Here is a 12,245-nt window from a genome sequence, read left to right on the forward strand (position 1 = left end):
GTAGTACGAAGCCCCAACAAACACCATGTAAACGTACCTTCTTTTGGCCTGCCGTTCTGTTTCTAGCTCTTGTTTGAGGCGCGTTCGCTCCTTCTCCAAGGCGTAGGTCACGTCATCACCCTGGGCGGTGTCATGCGCGTGCTTCGCCTTTTCTTCCTCCAGCTCCTGAACGGCCTGGGGTAGGGATGGGACGGTTAGCTGACGGGATAGACAGGTAACCATGGGACTGACGCCAAGTCTGTCGGAGCTAGCGACGACGAGCGACATTGCGGTGATTGGTGTAAAAAGAATTGTGGAGCTTATCCAAAAATACAAACAATCTTTCACAAAAAGAAGAGCAAGTAAAATCCCAGATAGTAGCCCATTAGGTCTCATTGGTACCACAGCTGCTGCTGAGGACTTACCTTGGCGTGCCGCGCCTCGGCGTCTCGGAGGTACTGAGCCATCTTCAGCTGAGCGGCCCGTTGTGCCAGGATTAGATTCTCCAGCGACGCCATCTGATTGTCGGCCATCGAACGTATCAACGCCTCGTCCACCTGTGAATGGGGGCAAGGAAACATCAGACTTCGCTGGGCAAGCACGCACGACAGAAATAGTTATCAGACGTGCACATAATTAAAGACATTCAGTTTTTACCTAAGGCGCACAACTTAAAATGAAGATGAATGATGCCTTTAACAGTAAACGGATATGAGCTAACCATACCCTCAGAGTTACGACTGTAAGTATATGCAGACGAATTAGATCAGTCGCGTGCATCACCTACCATTTGATGTTTGGCGTGCGTGCTGTCCCTCTGAAGAGCCATCACTGGATCTGTCAGACTGAGTCCCATAGCGAGCCTGACACAGCATGTGCTTCACCTTTTCATTCTGAAACAGATAATCCTTGTGCACCGTAAGACTTCTGTCAAAAGTTGGCATTCGATATTAACTTATAAATCACAGCTGAATCGAGGCAAAACTTCATGCGTAATCGATTACGACTTACGAGCACGCACGATAACAATCACGTAATGCATCTAAGTACTATCGAAAAACGCATTAACTAGTACACTTCACGTTTTACATTCAGCATAAAACCTATGGTAGGCCTTGGCCAAAATGAGACACACTAAGGAAAGAGCTGCAAGTGAAACGAGCACTTCTAAACGAAAAAGTCGTGATGTAACGCAACAGATTTCGACTTTTGATCTCCCGTGGATCCGGGGAAGACGTTAACAGCGTTCTTCCTGCCAGTGTGATATCATTGGCGCCAGGCAAGAGCCAGACATGCGCTCCAGCCAGAACATTCATCGTCGGGATACATCCGGGGCGCGCACTACACCCTTATGGCCACTGGACTGGTCTTGGGTGATCACATTCGTACCACATCTCAGTGGCAGCTCACTCAGGCCACTGGCGAAGCTGCCAAATTACCCAACACACCATTAAGATGATTTTATGTGTGTCAATCAGATCCTGAGACCTGGGACCATTACCTACCTTCTCAGCGCACTCTATGAACCAGTAATTATAGTAATGCATATTCAAAGCCTTATTCATCCTTATTTTGGTCTGATTCATCTCCAAATAGTTAGCAAAACTGTGAAGGCAAGTGAGATGACAATGCTAGAAGTAATTGTTAAAAAGGCATGCTGTTACTTATGATAGCAGGCAATGGCAAAGCATTCCATCATGTCAGGACTCAGGTGAGTCAGGTGAGTGGTAAGCACAGGACTGGGTGTCAAGAGACAATACTTGCTCATCTGAACTTGGTCCTGTATGGTTCTCATACTGTTTGCTAATATTCAAAAGGAAAATAAGAGCATTTATGCCCACATGCATCTGATGCATGTTTGACCTATAGCTCCCCAAGGCCATAGGATTGGGAAGTTCAGGAATCCCACATGCTTTTAAGATTTCATAGGCTCATCACAACCATAAGGGGTGTGTACTCTTGAGTAAATTCTAATGTAATTTGAAAATGGCAACAAGTCTTCCGAAACAACTTCGAGAACATTGATCGTATTTGTGTATCAGTGTGTTTAATTCAAAATATTTGTAAAAATGTGCAAAACTATTTAATGATGCAATGCAGAACCACACTGGTACATTTAGAACAAAACAAGGAAATCTAGCATATCACATATCTGATCCTTACCTTCAATGTTGCTATCACAACATCACGGGCTTGTAGCTCTCCCTCTAGGCAGCTGAGCAGCTTGAGCAAATCAGCTTTGCTAAGCTCCATTTTAGGATTTCTCTGTAAAGGAGATTTTAGTCACTGAAGTCATTGAAGGTGAGAAGTGAGAATGGCAACAAAGAGTGCACACAAGGTTTACAGATCATCAGCCACAAAGTGGTCAGTCACAACTATAAGCAAACCATAGACCCCTTGCAACCACAAACATATTTGATATTTTAGGGAAAACCATCTAAAAACCAAGTAAAAAAGCAAGGAACTACTGGAAAATAAGCCAAATAGCCATTAACCCTTAGCCATTAACATCCTGACAAGTGACATGTAGGTACCAAGGTCTTGTTGATAAACATAGGCTGAGGCATTATTAATATTCAGCATTCCACTTACCTTTAATGTAACAGGATCAATATCTGGAGGCTCATAATTTTGTCCTGAATCATTACTGCTCATCGCTGCCTGTGTATCCTTCGGAATAGCTCCGTGCGTACTGGCTCCACCATTACTTGGTGAATTTGAAGACATTTTGGAAGCCATGACAAAGTTGCTTGTAAAATTACAACTCTGAGCTTGATGCCACTAGCAAGTGTATATAGTATGATGTGCTAAGATGTAAAAGTTTATGATTAAGTGACAAATGTTGCCCAGATTATAGTGTGCATCATCTATCAGCAAACACTTCTTCAGATTTCATCTGTAAAGCTGGGCCATCAAGAACTTCAAGCTTTTCAATAGATCATGCCTTACTTTTCAAGAAACATTCATCAGATTTACTTCTGAAAGTTATCCAAAATCTTTCAACTGTTGTAACGACACGTTCAGATTTCTTGCAAGGCTGAGGCCACGGTCCCCAGCCTTTGATCTTGCAAGGTTTTATAATGTAATACCACACCAACTGTATTACTTCAATTATGAAATCAACCTCAACTATTTCATTTATAAGAATATGCACAAGTTATGCGATTATCCCGTGTCTGAGCGGCCAAGATCACATAAGAAAACACAAAAGTCACAAAACACAGTGCAAAACACACAGACACACAACACCATCGCCACCATCGCCCACTTTCTGTGATTTGAGACAAAAGCACCATCTCCATGCCTTAGGAATTAGCGACTAAATTTTAGACGCTCGGTAAGATACAAAATTAAACAAAGATTAGCAAGCTAGAGAAATACTGCCCATTCATGTCTGTTTCAGAAATTGTAATCAATACATTTTATTATAATTCCGCTGATTTTTTGCAGAACGGCACGATGAAATGCGAATTAAGTTTGATTGAGACTTTTTATGCCAAATTCTTGCATTTGTGGTTGGGACTCTACACATAATCTCCAAGAATCTTTGTTGTTTTTAACACAAGTTAAACCACAAAACAAATAATAAGGCCCGATTCTTTCAAGTGAATAGTAAATAACAAGCCATAGCTCAAAGGTTTGTATCAAATTATATACGGGAGAAACGTAGGTATAGGTAGAAACAATTTACTAGCCACATCTTACAACATTTTTACCAATTAAATCCCAGTTCTTTGTTGAGGTATACATTGACGTCATAAAAACGTTCAGCTTTGAACAAACTGTAAAGCGAGAAATTCAAAAAAATTGAAAGAATCAAAATAAGCAACCGATGATTTGTTATTTACACCAACTCCGAATAAAGTTTGCGAGAAATTTCTTATTTTCATTTCCTTCACTCCCACGCGAATCTGAATGTCTGGCGCTAGGCAGCACCGTGAATGGTGCTTGTTTTGAGCCTTTGATGTCATAAGTTTACCGAAATTATTATACCGAAGTCCCTTTGACACTCAGGTTGTGTTCCAGTCACAGTTTTGTTTCTTGTGGGGTTTGTGTCTTCTTGATTCTTGATGGGAGGAGTGTTGGGATGCGGTAACTGGTGTCGGGTAAATAAGGAAAAATCGGGGATTAACACTTGATTTTGGGCTGCGAGTGGTGTTTGCGTGTTCGATCATAGAGCATTTGCTTGTTTGATTTCTCTGAAGGACTATTCCTGGCGCGTAGCAAAGTGAAAGAAACTGAAAAATTTGGTGAGTTTAGCTGATCCCAAATTATTTATCAATTTACTGACAATAATTTGTGCATTATGCATCATTCACACCTCAAGTGGATGGGAATTGAATGTATGAAATTACGCAGCGATTTTATCTTGATCATATGATCATTTTGATTGATTACAATTATTTGAGTTGAAATTCAGACTTCAGGGTCTTTTTTCGCTACACCAAAACTATAGTCTGACAAACCTAAGAAGCACTGGAGCTAAGGCACCTGGAAGCACTTAACATTTGCATTGGACGTTAGAGATAGCTTACCTACCTGTACTTTAATTTGACAAATTATCTCAGGCATATGTGCTGTCAAGATGGTACCTTACTATTGACATTTATTTCAGAGTGCAGCCTGGCCATTTGCTCTGTGCCTGTCAGAGTGCCAGGCTCCTTTGAGTAACAGCCATGGCAGCAGAGGGTGGTGAGGAGCCAGCCGGAGCGGCACCAGCGGCCGAGACTGGTGGCCTGTGGGAGGCGTTCTGCGCAGAGCTCCAGAGTCCTGCCAACATCCTGCTCATCTGCGCCTGCCTCTACATCGTCTACAAGCTGTGGGTGCGTCAGCGAGAGGAGCGCGCGCCGCCACCGCCGGCCGAGCCGCAGCTGCCACCGCTCAAACGTCAGGACTTCACGCTGGAACAACTCAAAGTGTACGACGGCACGGAGCAGTGTGACGGCCGCGTCCTGGTGGCCGTCAACTATAAGGTGTTCGACGTGACCAGAGGAAAACGCTTCTACGGACCCGGTGAGTGCTGCATAAAGGACGACCATGCAACTATCCACGATGGCTACCAAACTGTGGGGTACTGTATAGGGAATAGGCCGAATATGAAAAATATCCTGAAACCTTGGTTAGCTCAGCTCATGTGCCAGGTCTCAAAAACACACTTTGTTTTCTACTCCTTGGTTATCTAGGTTGCATCGTTACGGTTCCGTAATAGGTATGTGTGGGGGAGAATGAAGTTGCTGATAATCGGGGGTTGTTGCAAACCGGCGTTGCAAGCTCCCTATTTTGGAATGCATGGTATGCGCCTGCTCACTGCACGGCTGACGACCAATGCCGAGCTGCCGGCGCCCCTTGTATGGTGCCGCGGAGCCGACCTCCAAGCACGGGGCTGAGGGGAGGGACAGGGACCGCAGGGGTAGCGCTACACAGGAGCCGCAGGCACGGCTTGTTGCACCCGTGCGCCCGATAGCGATCATAGACCACACACAATGTCCACGCGTACGTCATTTTCCCGTCCATGCCGGGCCCGGTTGTATTTGCTATCTATCCGCTCAGCTTTCTAACAGTTGTGATAATTTTTTTTTCCGGTTAACCGCCGTTTTGTTAGGTGATTTCTGAAGTAGTATGACCAAACGTTTTCAAGATGAGGTCCACATCAGATGTCCGACAGATTCATCCAACGGAAACATAGCCAGTGGCTATGTTTCCGTTGGATGAATAGGGCACGTGTGGCGTCTCGGAGGGTACCGCGGCTGTGCCGGTGGTCGGCCGAGCTAGACAGGGGGTGGGGAGGGGACGGGAGGCCACACAGGTGGGTGTCTGTGTGCGGAGTCCGTCCCTGTGTCTGAGTTGTCAGAGGAACAGAGGCGACCACAGGCAGAGAAACGCTGCAGCTCACGGTGCTGGAGATGCACCACTCTGCCCCGGTTCATTGAAGAGTCCGATTTAACCTTTCGGATTGGGTATAGATCGAACTATACCGAGATTACCACAGAAATCGGCTTTTTTCACTCGATAACGGGGCAGTTTCGAGTTCGACATATGGTTTACAACTTACACGTGTTGCTTGTTGTCGCGAGGATAGTGGGCAGTGCGCTAATCTAGTCAACTGGGTTCCATTGGATTGAAAGGACCGGTAGATCGTAAGAGCCGCTTCAAGTCCGCCGTCGTTTTATCATCGTGCTTCTGTCGTCCGAATGGCCTGATCGGGCAGTGTGGAAATTGGTGTGGGCTGACGGTGGGACCTGATATTGGCTGGATGACGGACAAACTGACTGACCGACTGGGGACCGTCGACCGACCGACGGATATATGGATTTAAAGGCACTGGCTAGCTGTCGGTGGACCATGACGGCCCGATGGCGGTCGCCGCTCCCCGATGGCGCCCCGGCTGCTGTGGCCTGTTCCGCCGGCCGTGACCTTGGAGCAGACTGCGCTGGCACCGTGCCAATTCCGTGCCGCCTGCCTGACCCCTCCCCATTCGCCGAACGACCCGCCGGACTGTGGCAGCGCCTATCCTCCCCCCCCCCCAGGCCCGGCGGTGAACTCCTGAAGCGTGATAACTGGGCTTTCACACGATTATCTTGCTGTCACATGTTGCACAGACTGCCTGTTTTCAAGTGGCTGGTAAAACCTTGGTAAACGGTACTCACTATCCTTGCAGTACTTGCGATTTAGTATTGCAGTGCAATGTTTGTGCTGTTATCATTTAGCGTGGTCTGCATAAAATACGAGCGTTTTCACTTTTCAGGGTTATTGCAGACTGCTGTGTCATTCTGTTCTCTACTGTTGCAGCGTTAGGTACTCGCTTTGTTTTCCATAATATTGCGATGTTTTCATGCAGATAACCGTAGACGTTTCATCGGTAGGTAATTAATGCTTACCACCCAGCAGTGCTTCGGGTAACCGCCATTCTGGCTGCAAGTGTTGAATGCAAATGTGTTCCACCTGTAAACATGTCCTGTGCCAGCACTAACAACATTCTAGTAACTACGTACCCAGCTGACCATTGTATTTTTGAACCAACCAACTGACCTCTCATGACCTGGCCTCAGCCTGACCTACCTAACGCTTCTGTGTGTTCGTTTTCGACAGGCGGGCCATACGCGGCGTTTGCCGGCAAAGACGCATCCCGCGGCCTGGCCACCTTCTCGGTGGAGGGCGTCGACGACCGCTTCGACGACCTCAGCGACCTGACGCCGATGCAGATGGAGTCGGTGCGCGAGTGGGAGGCCCAGTTCACTGGTGAGTTCGCCGCTGTTACCGGTCCGACGCTGCCTGACCGGTAACAGCTTCAGTGGATTCCTTAGTTTGGAATCTGAACATCTGAACCGTTCATAGTCCGTGACTCCGTTGGCCTGTTTGTTCGCCTTTTATTTGGGCTAGTCAGGACGAGCAACCGGCTAGTTATCTAGTATCGTGATCGCAGGGAGCCGACGACCGCTCGCAAGCTGTTATGATTTGTTGCCCAATTCGTTATGTTTTTTTAGAGATTCGTGACTGTGACGTCATCTCCAATCTCCTAGAAGGTCCGTCGCTCTCACCATCATAGGGGCTGTAGCTCAAGTGGTAGAGCGCTCGCTTAGCATGTGAGAGGTACGGGGATCGATACCCCGCAGCTCCAGCGTTTTCGACATTCGGCGGTTGGTATGGTACAGGCTTCCGACGTTTGTAAGGCCTACCCTCATCGGAAATGGATCGCACCTGAAAATCCGTTGCTTGAGCTTGTTAAAGGGACTTATTTTTGTATCATATGCTCCCTAAATCATGCGAATCACGCTGAACAAGTACTGATCGAGCATCAGAAGTCGCTCGCCGGCTAATCCCGCCGTCGCCGATAATGCCGATATCGCTGTCGGTGTCGCCGCGCTGTATTCGGTCTTCTCGAGGGACGACGATCTCGTGTTTGCACTCTACTGATTATTAGCGCCTCTTGTCTGTCCCGATCAAGGGTCGAGCCCCTCTCCTTGTTTACCCATCGCCCCGCCCTCGTCTACCACGCTCAGAACCTCTGTAATCTCTGCGTCTGTGCCGGCCGTGGCGGGTCTATGGCGGCGGACAGGGCCGCGCTAGGCCGTGTTTGGTACGGCGTAGCCTTAACTGGCAGCCACGGCCTTTTCAATCATCGTCAGTTATATGACGGGAGCGAGAGGAATGGTATGAACTGCGGCCCATTGTATGGCTGTTCCCGATCGGTGTGGCATCAAGTGGCTAGTGATGCAAATATAAGCCCCAGTCCAGCGCCGGGCCAAAACAGCAGCTCCTTAGCGTGTCGACTGTCGAAGCTCGGACAGCTTTCCTATTCGGGCTGTGTTGCCGTCACCGGCGGCGTCCGTGGGCCGTGGCCGCCAGTTTTTGTTGCCTGTCGCCCAGCCGGCCTAGCCGACCACTCGGCTTTCGGCGCTGCAGCTGTGAAGGCCGGCGGGCCAACACATGCAGTGGCACACGCCACACGGTCCGACGGCGCCTGTCCCGCGAGCTGGGTCACAATAGGGTGGGAAGACGAAAGACGGCCATGACGATAGGCCATGACACTTGGAGTTCCAATGGGCATCAACTGCCGTAGTCAGCCAGGAAGCGCTGGTATCTTTATCCGGCGACTGAATAAATGTCTCGAGTCTCCGAATAGAAATTGCAAAGAATGTCCATCCAGGCTGCGATTCCGTTTCATTGAAAGCAATGCATCCCATGTGCTAGTTGCGAAACTATGCTGGTATAGCGTGCCATTTATAGATTGTTCCTTATCACTCCTGCACATTGCACTGCAGTGGCGGTCTGCACCACTTAGGTATGCTTGTAAAAATGTCTGCAGCAGACCTGAACTCACCCCGTTCCGGAATTCGGGGCCAACCTGGCAGAAAGCTGCACAGACACCTGCGCGCTGTAGCTCAGTCTGGAATTGGACGGCGGCGGCGGAAAGGGCCGACCTTTTGGGTCTCCGTGATCTCATTCAGTAACAAAAGCCGGCGGTCGGGGCGGGGCGGCGCCAGCCTATCTTCGGAGCCAGCTCTTGACGACTGGGGGTCGCTCGGGTCAACAGTCAGCCCGGCTCGTCAATAGCAGGCCAGTTGATCGCTGATATCTACGTTGAACAATCTGGTGTAGATAGCTTTACCGGACGATGCAGTCTATGGAGCCTAACCGGGCGGTTGCTGGTCGGGCAAACAGGGACCCCAGCGGCACTGGTCCTGGGCTGGCGGCGTCTCTGGCAACTCGCCGAGTCCCGACTGGCCCGTGTTGATCACGAGCCGGGCCGCTTTGCTCTCGTTGAACCCCGCTGCTACAGAGATAGCGCTGCCAGTGCAGTGACCGACCTTCGTGCCGGGCTGGGCTGGTTAGTTAGGTCGTGATTGGCTTAACTCAGAAACCAGTGGGAAGAGCGGCGAATGGGGGAGAAATTGAACAGTTTATCCCTTCTAGTCTCTAAAGGAAACGAGGAGTTAAGATGTTGGCCGAATGTGGATGTTGCTTGCAGTTCACTGTTTAAAAGTTCGTTTTGTATTTACTTCGCACACGGTCACGAAGCCGTCGAGGGTTTGGCGGCTGTGTGCCCAATCTCCACACCTACCAACCGGTCGTAAATACTGATCCGCCCCCCCCCCCCCTCCCCGGACCCGGGTCAGAGGTCGACCCGGCCCACAGAGCGGTGTGGCCCCGGGGGCGGGGATGCCTCTGTTGATGTGGGCGCTGAGCCGGCCCGCGGGCACACGGACTGGGCACACCAGACGTGCTACGCTGTCATGGAAAACAAACAGATGCTGGGAGGGATGTGTTGACCTTTCAACACCGTCATTGACGTGCCCCCGCAGCCTGAATGCTCTGCATATGTTAATTTTACTTGGATGGTATGGGGGACTGTTTATTGACGGAAGTCATGAATGACACTTTCATTCATCTTGGCTATGGTTTTCACCGACATGTATCGTTATAGAAATGGATCCTGATCGCTCTCCTTTTTCTTCTCCCTCCCATATCCGCCTTCAAAGAAGCCTGATGTCGATCATATGCTGAAAATTATTCAATCGATGCACAAGGAACCTCGATGTTTACTGGGCCTGGGTCTGTCAGCGAATCGTTCTTTGTGGGACGCTGTTTGTTTATGAGATTCCCGAAATACTCCCTGCTAGTGTACTCTGACCCCGTTTGGTGCACGCACATCGTTCGAAGTTCGCTTGACAAGTGTTTGGGGTGCCTAACATCCGCGGCCAGTCAGCTATCTGCGTGTTTGCTTTGTATGCACTTCCTGCTCGCGGGCTGCCGCATATGTGCGGCCGCGACGGTTCTTCTTTGTGAATGGGAGGGATGAGGGCTTCGTCAGTGTTTGTGACTGTCGTCCTTAGTCTTCTCATCTATTAACTACTGGATTATTCACATTTTCGCTGCTCATCTCTTGAACTCCGTCTCCTCCCTATGTATGGAAAGTTATTTAATCGCCCTAGGATCTCTCGACCCCCCTCACGTCACTTGGAATGTGTGGTGTGTTCTCTCACCGCCGTGTCTTTCTCCCACAGATCGTTACGTATACGTCGGTAAGCTGCTGAAGCCGGGAGAGAGGCCCTCTGAATACACAGACGACGAGGAGGCGTCCGGCACGGCCGACAGCCCGCGGCCCGACCAGCCGTCCGGCGACAAGAAGACCGACTGAGTCGCCCCTCTCAGACCCGAGAGCGATCATCGAATAGCCCGAGTGCGGGCGGCGACCGGCTCCGCTCGCGCGGCGTGTGGCGGCCGCGCAGTGGTGCGCGGTCCGTGTGCTGTGGGCGCCAGTGGTGATGCCAGTGGTGCTGTCTCTGGTGCCGTGAGTGGTGCCGCCTCTCTGGTGTCGGCAGTGGTGCCAGTTTCCTCTGATACGGCCCGGCCCAGCCGGATGCCGTCTCGTTTTATTGCGCGCCCGTCTATGCGCCCCGGCTGTCTGCTGGCCCAGCCTGCCCCGTTGCTGTTCCGTTTGCGTTTCTTACATTGTTCGTTTGGGGCAGGCCGCCGCTGTGTGTGCATGAGTGAACACGTGACCGCTGGCCGCGCCGGCTGCGGCGCCGCGGCACAGGTCACGTGATATGGTGGCGGCCCTAGGGCAGATATTAATCAGCTGAGCACCGCTCGCAGGCAGTTTCTGCAAATATATTATGTACTATGGAACGAACCATTGAGTGTCGGTGGATGTGCCGTTGGGTCGCATGGTCTCCTTGTCGCCACGCCGGACGGACAGGGTCAGACGATCGGGCGGCCGGAAATGTAGGATCGACACGGCTCGATACCATCGCATGAATGCGCCATCGCAGGGCGGACCTATCGCCTGAATGGAGTACAAACGCCGAACGGTAGATGCCCGTGTGGCCTTGGCCCGCCACACAAACAAAGACAGGCACCACGTTTCGAGTTGTTTCTGCTCCACACCACCGCCTTACTGACTGACGCCATCGGTTACATCTAGTGCGAGTGCTCGAACCTTCACCCATGATGACTCTTAGACGGGCTGTTGCTATGCCATGTTTTCACATTCCAAAGTGATGTTAACGTATGAAACGGTCGTCGCCACTGTTACATTCGAGCCGAGGCACTAGGATGTCATTTTAACCTGCTGTATACAGCTCGAGACTCGCGAGTGTTACCTCGTCCAGGCAGTGCGCCCCACCCGGCAATGAAAATACCGTGGCCGGGTGGCCGCCCACCTGTGCGCCGGTGCCGGGCACTGGGCAGGCGGCTGCCGACCGTGCCGTCTGTGCCGTATCGATTGCCGCCCGTCGAGAGGGTCACCGACGGGTGCCATAGGCCCGTTCAGTGTCGACAGGAATACACGACCGACGCGTAACAGACACAGGTACGAACCATGGAAAGTGTCGTGGGGTTGTGGGTACCACGGACAGGATAAATCGTGGGAACTATGTTGGTTACGGAAAGCTGACGCGTCGTAAGGGCTTTAGATCATGTCACTCCTGGCGTCGCCGACTGGTCTTTATCCGGACTCCTATGGGAGCCAACGATGAGCTTTGCGTGCAGGGTGTAAAGAGTACAACACTAGAAGCAATAGCTCGTATAGGGGTAGTACGTTTGAGTCAAAGGTACTGCGGTCTGGCGCTCTTGCGGCGCTCACACACTCCGCCGCTACGGACGGCAACACTTGTGGCCACAGCTATGACCCTGACGCAGAGGTCACACTTGTGTTGTTGAAGCTGTTTTGGTGTTGATTGTGAAGCGCTTACTCATCAGTGGTACGCAACTATGAAAATAAGCGAGTTGAAACGCTGCAGGTTGTTCGATCCCAGGTGGGCGGT

At 50.5% G+C, this 12,245-nt stretch overlaps 2 protein-coding genes, 1 long non-coding RNA gene and 1 other non-coding gene across 5 annotated transcripts; 2 read left to right on the forward strand and 2 right to left on the reverse strand.

Annotated features, from left to right (window-relative positions):
- Positions 1 to 37: 37 nt before the first annotated feature.
- LOC122364987 (CTTNBP2 N-terminal-like protein) lies at positions 38 to 824 on the reverse strand (the record flags this gene model as incomplete). Its single annotated transcript, XM_043335842.1, has 3 exons — positions 767 to 824; positions 405 to 536; positions 38 to 174 (listed from the first exon to the last, which is right to left on the reverse strand). Coding segments are annotated over exons 1-3 (311 nt in total), but the record flags the coding sequence as incomplete, so codon positions are not given.
- Positions 825 to 830: 6 nt separating this feature from the next.
- Positions 831 to 3,230, reverse strand: LOC122364999. Its single transcript, XR_006253655.1, has 3 exons — positions 2,572 to 3,230; positions 2,143 to 2,244; positions 831 to 872 (listed from the first exon to the last, which is right to left on the reverse strand). It is a non-coding gene; the product is annotated as an uncharacterized LOC122364999 (long non-coding RNA).
- Positions 3,231 to 3,730: 500 nt separating this feature from the next.
- On the forward strand, positions 3,731 to 11,113 carry LOC122364983 (membrane-associated progesterone receptor component 1-like). Of its 2 annotated transcripts, none has more exons than XM_043335831.1 (4): positions 3,731 to 4,229; positions 4,595 to 4,992; positions 7,069 to 7,218; positions 10,485 to 11,113. In XM_043335831.1, the coding sequence occupies exons 2-4, from the start codon at positions 4,656 to 4,658 to the stop codon at positions 10,616 to 10,618; spliced, it is 621 nt and encodes a 206-aa protein (XP_043191766.1). In that variant the 5' UTR covers positions 3,731 to 4,229; positions 4,595 to 4,655; the 3' UTR covers positions 10,619 to 11,113. The 2 variants fall into 2 exon arrangements, with proteins under 2 accessions (XP_043191766.1, XP_043191767.1); XM_043335832.1 differs by having other exon boundaries at positions 4,007 to 4,085.
- On the forward strand, positions 7,525 to 7,597 carry Trnaa-agc. The gene has a single exon. It is a non-coding gene; the product is annotated as a tRNA-Ala (tRNA).
- Positions 11,114 to 12,245: the final 1,132 nt, after the last annotated feature.

This window comes from Amphibalanus amphitrite, unplaced genomic scaffold (genome assembly GCF_019059575.1).
Source record: "Amphibalanus amphitrite isolate SeventyFive unplaced genomic scaffold, NRLGWU_Aamphi_draft 000710F_arrow, whole genome shotgun sequence".
NCBI classification, from domain to species: domain Eukaryota; kingdom Metazoa; phylum Arthropoda; class Thecostraca; order Balanomorpha; family Balanidae; genus Amphibalanus; species Amphibalanus amphitrite.